The sequence below is a fragment of the Phyllobates terribilis genome, unplaced genomic scaffold (genome assembly GCF_046119375.1).
Source record: "Phyllobates terribilis strain yellow unplaced genomic scaffold, ASM4611937v1 Scaffold_8__6_contigs__length_399053987, whole genome shotgun sequence".
NCBI classification, from domain to species: domain Eukaryota; kingdom Metazoa; phylum Chordata; class Amphibia; order Anura; family Dendrobatidae; genus Phyllobates; species Phyllobates terribilis.
In genome coordinates, this window is record NW_027362768.1 from 246,913,811 (window position 1) to 246,928,134 (window position 14,324).

The 14,324-nt window shown below is 45.8% G+C and overlaps 1 protein-coding gene across 11 annotated transcripts in view; it reads left to right on the forward strand.

Annotated features, from left to right (window-relative positions):
- Positions 1-1,129: 1,129 nt before the first annotated feature.
- Positions 1,130-14,324, forward strand: part of RBFOX2 (RNA binding fox-1 homolog 2) — a 431,053-nt gene continuing 417,858 nt past the window's right edge. For 2 of the 11 annotated variants that reach the window (XM_073644109.1, XM_073644116.1), the window contains exon 1: positions 1,138-1,326. In XM_073644109.1, coding sequence (XP_073500210.1) covers positions 1,282-1,326 — 45 coding nt within the window. In that variant the 5' untranslated portion in view covers positions 1,138-1,281. Of the gene's footprint in view, positions 1,327-14,324 lie in introns of all 11 variants that reach the window. The other 9 variants (XM_073644110.1, XM_073644118.1, XM_073644115.1 and 6 more) reach the window with 8 other exon arrangements.

The window sequence follows — 14,324 nt, forward strand, 5'->3', positions numbered from 1 at the left end:
AATGAATAAGGCACAAACAAAAATCACTATTAGAAACAATTTTACTCCAGAAAAAAAGGCTCAATGACAAGAATGAATAGGGCCCAGTCACTGGATTATTTTCCTTCCTAACAGTCAGCTTCTCACCTGCTGCTGTCTGTCAGGCAGATTCCTTCCACTACCCTTCCCTTATAATGTCCGGTCACACTTAATCCTTGCAAGTTTGAGTAGAACAGCTGACAGAGGAAAGGGAGGGTGAGTAGCACTTATTCCCCCTCTGTCGCCCCAAAGGCAGAGCAGCTGTCAGGGTGGGGGCAGGTGTCTCAAGTTAGTATGAAACATACAGCAGTTCAGGCAGGAGCAATGACTGCAGGAGCTAGGAGTAGTACATAAGGGTTTATGCTGCAAGGATCTGAGCCCCAGTACTCCTCCAGCCCTGCTCCTCCTTCTCCCCAGTACTCCTCCAGCCCTGCTCCTCCATCTCCCCAGTACTCCTCCAGCCCTGCTCCTCCTCCTCCCCAGTACTCCTCCTCCTCCCCAGTACTCCTCCAGCCCTGCTCCTCCTCCTCCCCAGTACTCCTCCAGCTCTGCTCCTCCTCCTCCCCAGTACTCCTCCAGCCCTGCTCCTCCTCCTCCCCAGTACTCCTCCAGCTCTGCTCCTCCTCCTCCTCCCCAGTACTCCTCCAGCTCTGCTCCTCCTCCTCCCCAGTACTCCTCCAGCCCTGCTCCTCCTCCTCCCCAGTACTCCTCCAGCCCTGCTCCTCCTCCTCCCCAGTACTCCTCCAGCCCAGCTCCTCCTCCTCCCCAGTACTCCCCCAGCCCTGCTCCTCCTCCTCCCCAGTACTCCTCCTGCCCTGCTCCTCCTCCTCCCCAGTACTCCTCCAGCCCTGCTCCTCCTTCTCCCCAGTACTCCTCCTTCTCCCCAGTACTCCTCCAGCCCTGCTCCTCCTTCTCCCCTCCCTCCTTCTCCCTTTCAGGCATACGTATGGCTAAAGGGGCTTTTCTAATGAAGCCACCTGTCTCTTTTACACCCCCCACCATTCATGCTGTCCCCCTCCTCTCAGCCCAGCTGTCCCATGCATGTACACATCCAGTCTACTTCATCTTCCTCGGAGTTTCTTCTAGCTGACTTTATACACTGCTGGTGAACTCTCAGGTCCCGTACTTCTCTCTGTACACCCATGTGCCCGGCTTTCTGCTGCTTTATTACCATCCCTTTCTGCTGACTGCTTATCCAGTCTGTCTGCGACAGTGGACTCTACCGCAAGAGTTGTGGCTCACAGAGTGCGCTCTGAGGGAAGTATGTTCGGGGTATATTGCATGGAATATCCCTATCCAGTGGTACAGGTAAGGGCTCTGTGTTTATACCACCAAGCTTTGAACTTTTGGTGGAGATGTTTGGTTGCTATTAAATAGGTTTCTATTTACCCTTCTATCTGAATGCTCCAAGTCTGATTGTTTTTGTGCACCTTTCCCTTGTGCTTAAGCTGCTCATGTTATTCTTGACATTTAAGAATGCAATTATCCTATATATATTACTTCACAAATATATTTATGCTGGTTTACAACTTGAATTGAACTTCATTATCTGCATGTTTTTAAGGATTTGTATGGTATCCTAATTAGCATAGGAAATGTATTGCTGTCCTTCCACCGACATCATAGACTTTTTTGTAGGGTCTTATGTCCAGTGTCTGTTTATTAAATCTGGATGTTAGAATCATTAGAGTGTGTTTTATATTAATAGAATGAGTATTGATTGATTTTACCTTGTGTGTGATGGGTGACAAGTGACCTGTGTGTAACAGATGTAATGGTAATTCAACCCCACAGAATGCCGTTGGGAATTGGATACACTGCTGTATAGCTATGTTTTAACCAGATTGCCCTTGAAACCTGTTGTCCTCTGTTCATAAGAAAGAACATGTAAGGGTTCTTAGGCCCAAAACATCAATTCCTTTACTTTCTTGCCTTTGGCATAATTGAAGTGAAAATAATATGAATCAATATGAACTCCATATTTATTCTAAACAAACATTCCAACTTTCTAACTGAAGTGTAGATGTGCCTTGTGTCCCCAAAACAGCTCTGACCTGTCTAAGATATAGATTCTGAATAATTTTTTCAGCGAGATAATGCGCCTTCATTACCCTGCTGAAAAGGCCTCTGCCATTACAGAACACTGTTACCATAAAAATATGTATTTAGTCTGCAGCAATGTTTAAGTAGATGATATGTGTCAAAGTAAACTGGACATGATTGCTGGGAGCCCACATTTCCCACCAGAACATTGCCTAGAGCTGGGGTCCCCAACCTGTGGCTTGGGAGCCATGTGTGACTCATGAACCCATGATGTGTGGCTTGTAGCTGTTGGCCAGCCTGGTGCATTAGTACCAGCTTTAGAAAACAGCTATGAAGAGAAGGTCTCCAGATGGTGACACTGGTGAGTAAACCAACACAGAAGAGCAGATCTGGATGTGTCGTGGGGATAAAAGGCTAATACTTTAAGCAAAACTCAGGATGATATTACTAGTTAGAGGGCTGCTTGAAGCTCAGTGAGATAATGTGGAGGGAGTGGATGATGCTAGAATACCCAATTGGGGGCATGGTGGGAACCACTGGGTGCAAGAATACTGCCTGAAGGTCTCAATGTGATTTCTGCAGGGAAGCTTTGATTGTTGCTATATTGTAATGGTTGGTTCTAGATGTCATTACAGTGGGGGAGGGGCTCTGGATGTAGCTACTCATGTAGCACTGGATGTGACCATCTCTCAGAGCAGAATGTGATTCTTAGGCCACAGCCCCACTATCAGTATTTGGTCAGTGTTTTTTCTCAGGAGTGGGAGCCAAAACCAGGAGTGGGTGATAAATTCAGAATTTTTGCACTTGTTTTTATTATACCTTTTCTCTAATTGTTCCTAATCTGGTTTTGGCTCCCACTTCTGAGAAAAAATACTGACTGAATACTGATAGTGGGGCCGTGACCTTTAGGGTATGTGCACACGATGCAGAAATGAAGCAGAAAATTTCTGCATCTCCCTGGCAGAAAAAACGCATGCAGATTGTGCATGCGTTTTTCCTGCGGAATACATGCGGATTCACATGCGTTTCTGCATGTGGATTGACAAGCGCTTTCCAGGCGATTTTCGCATCACCTGGAAAGTACTTGACAACTAGGTCACACTATATAAATCCATGCAAATAGCATGGATTTATATAGTGTGACCCGAGAGAGTGGTAAAAATAAAAAATAAATGTATACTTTACCCTCTGATGGCCCGCGCTGTCTTGTTTCGCTCAGTCCCGGCTGCCGGCAACTTTGAATTTGAAACACCTGCCGACGTCAGCATCACGTGACCCGTCACATGACTCTGACGTCAGCGCAGGTCCTTCAACTCACTGCAAAGTGCCGGGAACCAAGCAGGAGCGGTGCGCGGGCCGACAGAAGGTAAGTATATATTTATTTTTTATTTTATTCTTTTTTTACAGATTTTTTAATGGTACCTGGGTGTGGATGAGACTCTCCTCTCCTCCACACCCAGGTACCATCCGCACATTAGAACGCGTGGATTACGCATCTACATATATAGTGATGCGTAATCCATGCGGTCTAATGCAAGACTAATTCGGCGAAAACGCCGCGTTTCCGCAAAATTAATGGACATGCTGCGGATTTTTGAGCGCAGCACAAACGCTGTGGAAAAATCCGCAGCATGGGCACAGCACATGCGGATTATCATTGGGGACCATTGCTGCCCTTCTACCATGCGTTTTTAATGCATTTCCGCAGCTGCACAAACGCTGCGGAAACGCATTAAAAACGCATCGTGTGCACACAGCCTTAGGGTAAGAAAAGTTGAGCTCCAATGGCTTAGAGCATCACACTGCCTCTCTTGGATTGCCTCTCACACTGCTTCCTGGAGCCATATCTTTCCCAGGTAAGTGGCATGTGTAGAGGGCCAATTTTAGCTTTCCTGCTGCATGAAGCCAAAATGTAAATGGCACTCCTCACCTCAACGCAATATAAAACTTCAGTGAAACCTCGCAATTCTGCTTTAGTTTCATAGCCTTTACTTTTATGGTATTCATTGTTTGGTAAAAATGACCTGTGAACATGATTCTCCAGGTCAAGGCTCGCTCCCACTTGCGATTACATCAGACGAATGTGATCTAATTAAAAATAGGATTGCATTCAATCCTATGCTTGTGTTCTCAATGGCGTTTTCTTTTCCTGCTATGATCGGATCGTGATCGGACTGAAAAAAAAGAAACTCAGTATGCTGTGATTGCATGCAGAATTCGGATTGCATGCACCCATATAAGCCTAATGGGTGCATGTGAAACATCGCACTGCACTGAGATGTCACCCGAGTGCAGCGCGATGCCTAGTGGCACCAGCACTAGAGGAGATGGAGAAATTACTTTCTCTGTCCCATCTACACCTGTGCTGTGATTCTCTCATGTGACAGAATCGGAGCACAGGGCACGGACATTCGGCTCTCACTCGCAGCAGAGCTGGAGCCAAGTGTTATTAGCACATCGCATCAGATGCCATAACGCTAATGAGACTCCGGCCTCAAGGTGATTATGGCAATACCAAACTTTCATTTATTTTAAATAACTAAATAAATAAGAATTTGTGCATTGTGTCACCTTATTTGCAACCCATAACATTTTTATTTTTTCATCCTTGGAGCTGCGTGAGGTCTTGTTTTTATTTGCATGGTGAGCTGACCTTTTTTAGTCACACCAATTTGGGATACATAGAATGTTTTAATCACTTTTCATTGCACTTTTTTAAAGAGGTGAGGTGACAAAATTAAAATGCATTTTTTTTTTTATTTTAATGGCTAACTGAAGAGATGGTAGCAAATATCAAGCTTTCGAGGCTACTAACGTCTCTTCATCGGGTATAGTGCAACACAGTATCTGAAAAGTCACATATTTATACACAACAGGACACCGGAATAGTGCACAAAAAATCCCAAGTGATGTGAAGCAGAACTATCAAAGTGGGAAGGAGAAAACCAGTTGTGGCAGTAAATATTGGTGCAATTCAGAGGTTTAATTAAGGAATGTGCTCTTAGTCCTTGTGGGGGAATCAGAACTATGAACCAGACCTCAATCAGTGGACAGTAAAATTATCACACTACTTATCTGTGAACTTCACTAATATTTACTGTTTCTCCCCTTCCCATATTGATAACTCTGCTTCACATCACTTGTCTTATTACCGCACTATTCTGTCCTGTTGTCTATAAACATGTGACTACAGATTTTATGATACAGGGAACCTGTCAGCTTGATTTTTTTTAAAATTAAAGTAAAGACATGGCTATAATGGTTCTGTAATACTAATTAAATTGATGTCTTTGGTTAAGAAATACACTTTATGGTTCTTCTTTAATGACATTTGGAGTTTTCTGCTAATAAAATTACAGTGCAAAGGGGCTGGACTGTATACGGGGTGTTCTCTTTGTCTGTCATTCCCCGGCCCCTCCACCTGCCTCCTCTGTTTGAAGAGGAGAGTTCCAGCAGAGGAAGCAGGTCAGTGAAAAAGCAGTGGCCTGTTTTTTTTGGAGAATTATATACAGGGAGAAGACCTATTTTATAGTCCAGCCCCTGTGCACCGAAATCTAATTATCAGAAAACTTGGTGATTAAAGAAGAACAAAGCAGATTTCTTCACCAAAATTATCAATGTAATCAGTATTACAAGCCATTACAGTCCTAAATTTACTTTAATCGTGCTGATAGGTTCTCTTTAAACTGTGCCTAGGGAAGAGACCTCATTGTGGTTTGTCCCGAGGAAGAAGCATGTTTACTTAAAACGCATTGACTAATAAAACCGCATTTCAACATTCCAGTCTCCTACCCCGTTCTGGACCATCGGCAACACGAAGTTGTACCACTTATTTCCATCCTCAGTCTTCTCTGATTAAACTAATTCTCTTCCATTTTAACATCGTATGGTTGGGAGACAGGGATGACTTTTCATATCCATAGCTCTTCTCCGGTCTTCTGAAGAAAATCCAAAAACTGTGCCCTTAAAAATAGCAGTGTCATTATAATGCCCCCTGCATAAAAATAGCTGGCTATGATTTGCCCTGGAAGAAATAATTTCCCCTCACTGTGCTCTCTCACAAAATATGACTATGACCCCCATAGTTATTGTACATGGCCACCACACTGTCCACTCATATGAACTAAAATTACCATACTCTGTCCTTATGAACTAAGGCACTCATCCCCACATCTCGTTGTCCCCTATTGACTATTTCCCATCTCAATACTGCTCACCCCATCTGTCCTCTGTTCACATCTCAACCCAACACTGCCCCCATTTGCCTCCTCAACATTGTTCCCATCTTCAGTGTCCCTCAATGTCCCTTATCTTCCCACACATTGCCCCTCTACATACAGTACATGCCCCCTTTTCACACTGCCACCTTTCATAAGTCTCCCCCCTGCATAATGTATCCTGCATACACTGCTCAAAAAATAAAGGGAATGCTCAAATAACACATCCTAGATATGAATGAATGAAATATTCTCATTGAATACTTTGTTCTGTACAAAGTTGAATGTGCTGACAACAAAATCACACAAAAATCATCAATGGAAATCAAATTTATTAACCAATGGAGGCCTGGATTTGGAGTCACCCCCAAAATTAAAGTGGAAACACACACTACAGGCTGATCCAACTTTGATGTAATGTCCTTTAAAACAAGTCAAAATGAGGCTCAGTATTATGTGTGGCCTCCACACACAATACTGTATGACCTCCCTCCAACGCCTGGGCATTTTCCTGATGAGGTTGCGGATGGTTACCTGTGGGATCTCCTCCCAGACCTGGACTAAAGCATCCGCCAACTCCTGGACAGTCTGTGGTGCAACGTGACGTTGGTGGATGTGACGCGCCCCCTGGGCCGTGTGTGGGGGAATACCTGGAGCCGGGTCTCTGTGTAATGCTGGGGGTTTGTAGTCTCCGTGGCGGCAACCCGGTCCCGTGGCTCAGGGTGGTCAAACCAGTGGCGGATCTGTTTACTCAGTTTTTAATGTTGAAATGTCCGACTACGGCACCCGTGGATTGCGATCACTGAGAACCGCTGCTGCGGGGCAGACCGCTGAGCTGATGTTGTGTGCGCAGCAGAGAGTAGTATAACTCCCCACGGGAGGAGTATATCCTCAGGGCGGCGTGTGTAGATGGTGAGGGTTGTGGTGCATGGGCACAGCAGAAATGACTCAGAGTCCGTGCGGTGCCGTTCAGGGTCTTTACTGTTGGTAATGAAGAAGACCCTGCCGGGAGTACTGGCTAACATTAGAGGCCTAGTCAGTCTGTGAGCGAACAAGAGTCCCCCTGGCCAGGTGGAGGTGTAGGCCTTCCCGTCAGACTTCACTCTTCCTGGCTACCTTGCTGTAGTCGTGTAGTAGCCCACATCCCTGAGTGTACTGTGTGGTGCTCACCCGTATGGCTGGTGACTTGGGGCCTTTGGTACCTTCCGCTCCTTGATGGCGGTGCCGGTCCCTTGTGTGTGACTGAGCCTCCGGGCTTTCTATGGCCTGAGGACCTGAAATCCCCTGCCAGGTGGTTTCTGCTGCTGGATGTGGATATCCTCACAGCCTCGGACTCCGGTGTCCGGTTCTCTGCGTCTTCTGCCAGGATGAGCTCTATCAGCTCCAATCCCTGGCCTTCAGCTCCTGTCTCCTACAGAGCTCCTTGCTGCTCCTCTGTCCCTTAATCTGGAACTAACTAACCCCGCCCCAGATCCAGTTTATAAAGGGCAGGTTCCTCCCCTCCCTGGACTGGGGCAGGAGGGGTTGCGTGCAATAGTTCTCCTGGCCAGGAAAGCCCATGCTCGCTCTCAGACATGGTATTTCTACCACTGTGGCAACCAGACCCCCTGGGGTGCCACAGATGGAGCGAGACATGATGTCCCAGATGTGCTCAATCGGATTCAGGTCTGGGGAACGGGCGGGCCAGTCCATAGCTTCAATGCCTTCATCTTGCAGGAACTGCTGACACACTCCAGCCACATGAGGTCTGGCATTGTCCTGCATTAGGAGGAACCCAGGGCCAACCGCACCAGCATATGGTCTCACAAGGGGTCTGATGATCTCATCTCTGTACCTAATGGCAGTCAGGCTACCTCTGGCGAGCACATGGAGGGCTGTGCTTCCCTCCAAAGAAATTTGAAAGAAAGGTTGTGTGTAGGTAAGTACCGGGAGACTAGGTCACAGATGTATGGAGGACACAGGTTGTGGATAGCTTTGTATGCCAAGGTTAGGGTTTTGAACTGGAGTCTCTGGGCAATGGAGAGCCAGTTAAGGGAGTGACAGAGAGGAGAGGCCGGGGAGTAGTGGGGGGACGGGTGGATTAGTCGGGCAGCAGGGTTTAGGATAGCTTGGAGGGGTGCGAGAGTGTTAGAAGGGAGGCCACAAAGTAGGAGGTTGCAGTAGTCGGGGCGGGAGATGAGGACATGCACTAGTGTTTTTGCAGAGTCTTTGCTGAGGAATTTGCGGATTCGTAAGATATTTTTGAGTTGGAGTCGGCAGGAAGTGGAAAGGGTTTGGAAATGTGGTTTGAAGGAGAGGTCAGAGTCCAGGGTTACCCCGAGGCAGCGAGCTTGTAGGACTGGGGAGAGTGGGCAGCCATTAACTTTGATGGATAGGTCAGGCGGGGGGGGGGGGGTTGAGTGAAGTGGGGGAAAGATGATGAATTCAGTTTTATCCATGTTAAGTTTTAGAAATCTAGCAGAGAAGAAGGATGAGATAGCTGACACACATTGTGGGATTCTGGTTAGTAAGGAGTTGATATTGGGTCCACAGAGGTAGATCTGTGTGTCATCAGTATAGAAGTGATACTGAAAGCCGTGAGATTGAGTTGTCCCAGGCCAAAGGTGAAGATGGAGAAGAGCAGGGGCCCTAGAACTCAACCTTGGGGGACACCGACAGATAGGGGTCGAGATGAGGAGGTGGTGTGCGAGTGGGAGACCCTGAATGTTCGGTCTGTTAGGTATGAAGAGATCCAAGACAGAGCCAAGACTGTGATGCCAAGAGATGAGTCTGTAGTAAGAGGGAATGGTCCACTCTGTCGAAGGCAGATGACAGGTCCAGGAGGAGGAGGACAAAGTAATGTCACTTGGATTTGGCGATTAGTAGGTTGTTGATGACTTTAGTCAGGGCAGTTTCAGTGGAGCGATGCGGTCGGAAGCCAGATTGTAAGTGGTTGAAGAGGGAGCAGGAGGAGAGGTTGGAGAACAGATCAAGGTGGACGTATTGTTCCAGTAGTTTTGAGGCATAGGGAAGAACACACACATACATTTTGGTGCACTTCCCTCCCACCTTAACCCTCCTAAAGTTAAAGGGGTATTCCCATCTTCAAGATCCTATCCCAATATGTAGTAGGTGTAGTAATAATAATAATATTAGCAAATATCTCCAATTAGAAATGTAGTATAGTTCTTCAGATTCACTATGTCGCTTACCTCATGTGCAGGCATTGCAGGACCTTGGGTATCCATGGTTACGACCACTAGTAACTAGCTAACTAACTGTGACTTTATCAGTGGACGTAACCATGGATACCTAAGGTCCTGCGATGCCTGCACATGAGGAAAGAGACATCGTGAATCAAAAAATATACTACATTTCTAATTGGAGGGATTTGCTAATATTACTAGGATCTTGGAGATGGGAATACCCCTTTAATATTCAGTAAAAGGTTTATTTTGAACTGGTGGACTCCTTTATTGAACTGTCAAACATCTGTTCCTGGCCAACCAGCAACATCGGTTACATGCAGCCTGCAAGGGCGTAGTGCCCCACAACACAAGTCCACACACTCAGCCAGGACCCCCATTTTCATGTAATGTGCCAGGGCATAAGAGATGAGTACCTTGCCCACGGTTATCGTTATCACCAGCTAACATAATTTAGCCTTATTCAAAGTCACACATTTCCTTGGTTTTGCCCATTTTGCACAGTGACTATTACCCCTTCTATATTCTCCAAAGTAAATCTAGATGACCATGCTGTTAACATTTACATTATAACTGTGACAAGAGCTATGCAATCATCAGCAGTAACATGCAGTTTCATCATACAGGCTGTTCTAGTGACTGAGATGGTAACTCCTGAAGAGAAAATAAAGGAATGTAATTACCAGGGGGTCACGATGAGATCATGACCCATCTAAAGAGAAGTATGACTGAATTTTTCAGATAGAGACGTACAATTAAATAAGATAATACTATTAAATTCTATAAATTTGGGGATTAAAGAATGAATTGAGCTAAAATAAAAATCGTTAGAGTTCTACCAAAAATCCCTTAATAGTACTTCTTATTTAGGAAGATGTTCATGAAAAATAAGGTATCGGTGGGTCTTGTGGTTAAACGGTCCCTGTGTCAAAAGACACAGAGATACATTTACTTTCTCTGACAACAGGCCATCTTCCATAATCATCCATCCAGAAAGCATCGCCTACAACGCCCTTTTCTCCCAACCACCTCCACATGAACACCCACATCGATGATTACTGCAGAATAGCTGGTCAATTCTGACCGTCAAATCGCAGAATGTTTACATTTACATGACCTATTGGACTGCACTGTATCATGGTGTTGCTAGTCAGCATCAATCACAAAGCAAGCCGGGGCTGTAGTGACTTACCCCTAACACCTCTTTCAACCCGCCAATCGCCATATATGGTTTGAATGAATGACCGACCAATTTAAATTTCAGTGAAACCTGATAGTGTTGGTGACAGTACCGAAAGCTTCCTTTTCAGTCAGAAAGGGCATGCAAACTGGTCACATTGTCTGTATGTGTGATCTAGTTCTATTGGGACTTCTGGTACTACCATTATCTTCTGTGCTGCTATTGTGCTGTTGTATACAACTGAAGATTTATCCCTGAACTCTGATCCAGGTCTTATCCCTCCCTGTTCCCTAATCCCCCAATTAAATTTTTGGTGTAGGGCTTTTTTTTTTTTCTGTCAGTTTTTGATCTTTTTAATTTGTACCATGCCCGGGTATATCCTGAGGCCACAGAGCACTGATCAATTATGCACGTTACTATCCTGTTTTAACATCAGCTTTGTAATTTTTTTTGATTTTACAAAATATTTATATTCTCCCTTTTTTATCATTTCATTTCTATATTCTGTTCTTTATTTTCTTCTCTTCTATTTTTAATTACAATGATTTTAATTTCCTATTTTTTTTTTTTCTAATCTGATCAAATAGATTTAATACAGAAAGTAACCAACACACCCCCTTATTCAGGCAAGAAGTCATACACCTTGCTTGCCTTACACCAATGGTGAGAGAGAGGATGCCATTTCCCCTTTTTCCTGTGAGAATGAACCCCCATATAGATGCATCAGGACTGAAGGATGCGGCAGTGCCCATAGTTGGTGATCCCTCTCCCCCTTGGGGTTCCTCCACCCCCTGAAGATCATGTGTCTCAGATTCCTGATTTTGTGGCCAGCTCGGGAATTCAAATTGAAACTGTAGGCCTCATAGAAAAATGACTAATTTCGAAGTATATTTATCTGAGGATTCTGTAAATATCATGGTGGCTCAGAATAGTTGATATGCCCAAGAAGTGTTTGCATAAAACCCCACTTCATTATTCACTAATTGGACCTCAGTAGATGCTGTGGAAATTATGATAATGTGGGGCCTTGTGCTTCAGATGGGGATAGTGAGGAAGCCAGAAATCTGGTAATATCAGAGTGATGATATTTTATATAACTTTTTTTTTTTTGTATGGCTATGACCCAGTCACACTTTTGAGACCATTTTAACGGTTTTGCTTTACAGTAATAACGCACAGTATCCATCCCGAGATGGCACCAAGTTTGACTGTCTATAAAATAACAAAATTAGGCCGGTTATTGATTACTTCAGCAACAAATTTGCTTATGTAGTATCGGTGTCTCTGCCCCCTGACAGGCAGAGACGCCGTCCCTCTTACCGCCGCGCTCCCGGCGTCTTCCGGCTCTCCTGCTGCCGGCGCGCGCAGCTTCCCGGGCACTGTGCTTAGTGCGCGCACTCCCTCCCTCTCAAAGGGGCCGCGCGCGCCGTCCTAAGGAGTCCCCGGCCAATGACCAGAGGACCTCTCCTATAAAAAGGCACCTCCTCCAAAATGGAGGTGCCCGTGCAAGGTTGTAGCTTTGTGTCCTAAACTCTGCTTCAGCCCTCAGGTCCCGCTGCCGGCCTGGCCCCGAGTCCCGTGCGCCGGCCTGACTTCCTGTCTCTGCCAGCCAAATATACTCTCCAGTTCGACGGTCTGCCTACGGGCCTGGCTTGCCTGCCTACCTGGAGGCTCCTACCAGTTACCTGCCGTGCCTATCTGTCGGCCTACCCAGAGGCTCCTGCCAGTCACCCGTGGGAGTCACCTGCTCTCATATGAGGACAGGCCCAGAGTAGCACCTGGTCCCTCTGCTCGGTCCTTCCTGGTTCACGGAGTCGATTGAGCCGCCGTACGACCTTGGTCAGTCCGAGTTGATACCTAGTTACGCCCCTCTGGTCCCTCCTTGCACCGCAGCACAGAGATTCCACCACCCGGATCCGTAACAGCTTAATTATACATTCCTGAAAGGGACATCTGCTTAGATGAGTACCTAATCCACTGTATAATGTATAAAATGTAAGAGTGCCTCAAGGTACACTCACAGGTTTAGGTCGGGCCGTATTTGTCATTCATGCTGCCCTAGGCACTTTAATTGGTCGCACTCCCTACTGTTAAGTCAGACTAAAAGTGCACATATCTGTTAGATAGTAGTTTAAGGGGTTATCTAGGACTATATTTTTTTTTTACTATGAGCCAAAAAGCTAACTATCTGCCTGTTCTATCCGACACCGGCTCAGAGCAGTCATTGACTGCTCCTGTTGGCGATTCAGCTGCCCCATATCAACAGAGCAGCTGGCTACTCTGGAAAGGGATAGTGATGGCCAATGTCATGCTGATTAACAGTTGGCTTCCTGGAGTTAGGCAGTGGGGAGCCGGCTGTCAATCACCATGACATTAGCTGGTCACGCCCTGTTAACAGAGCAGAGCAGAAAGAAGCTGCTGCTTTGTCGACGTGATGTCAGCAAAAGCTGCAGAATGGAAGGCATGAACGGTGTGTGACCTCTCTGTGCCAGCAGAGATCGGCGCCGGGTAGAACAGGCAGGTTAGCAACTACTTGCCTGTTAGTGTCCTAGATAACTCCTTTTTAAGGTCCTCTATACTCACTAGACTAACATCGGCAACACTCGCCAATATCAACGTGATCAGCTCACAGTCTAAGGCTATGTGCCCACAATGCAGAATTGAAGCAGAAAATTTCCGCAGCGTTTCTGCATATCCTTGGCAGTAAGAACGCTTGCGGATTTTACACGCGTTTAAGCGTTTTTCAAATGCATTGAGTAGTCAAATCCGCATGCGGAAACGCACAAATAATGGACATGCTGCGGATTTTTCTGCACAGAAAATTCCGCAGCATGTGCACAGAACATGCGGATTTTCATTGGGGACAATGGGGCACGTATTACCAAGCGTTTTTAAAGCATTTCCGCTGCGGAAATTCCACATCAAAAACGCTTGAAAAACACATGGTGGGCACGCAGCCTAAGGCTACGTGCCCTTAAAATAAGTGTCATTATAATAATCTTTTTATTTATATAGCGCCAACATATTCTGCTGCACTTTACAATTCAAAGACATTATGGGCACTGTCCCCATTGGGGCTCACAATCTAGATTCCCTATCGGTATCTCTTTGGAGTGTGGGAGGAAACCAGAGAACCTGGAGGAAACCCACCCAAACACGGGGAGAGCATACAAACTGCTTGCAGATGTTGTCCTTGGTGGGGTTTGAACCCAGGACCCCAGTGCTGCAAGGCTGCAGTGCTAAACATTGAGCCACCGTGCCGCCCCTACCACTTGAATAAAAACAGCTGCCCCTACTGTGCCCTAAATAATCCGAAATAAGGATTGTAACTAGTTCAGTGTATTTTTATTATTATTATTTTGCATTGCTTATATAGCGCTATCCTATTCCGCAACGCTTTACATCCATTGGGGCTCACAATCTAAATTCCCTATCAGTATGTCTTTGGAGTGTATAAAAAAAAAACAATTCTCACATAATGCACCATCACTTAGTCACTCACCACCCATTTCACTTAGTGAGAATGACGCTCTAGGTGTAACAGATGACCAATCATGAGGTACAGTAACTTGGTTACACCTTCACAAGGAGATGGTTCTGCATCAGAAGTTACTGACCTGAGAATATCTCTACCTGGCACATCACCTTGCACTATTGATTCACACTCGGGATTCTGTGTCG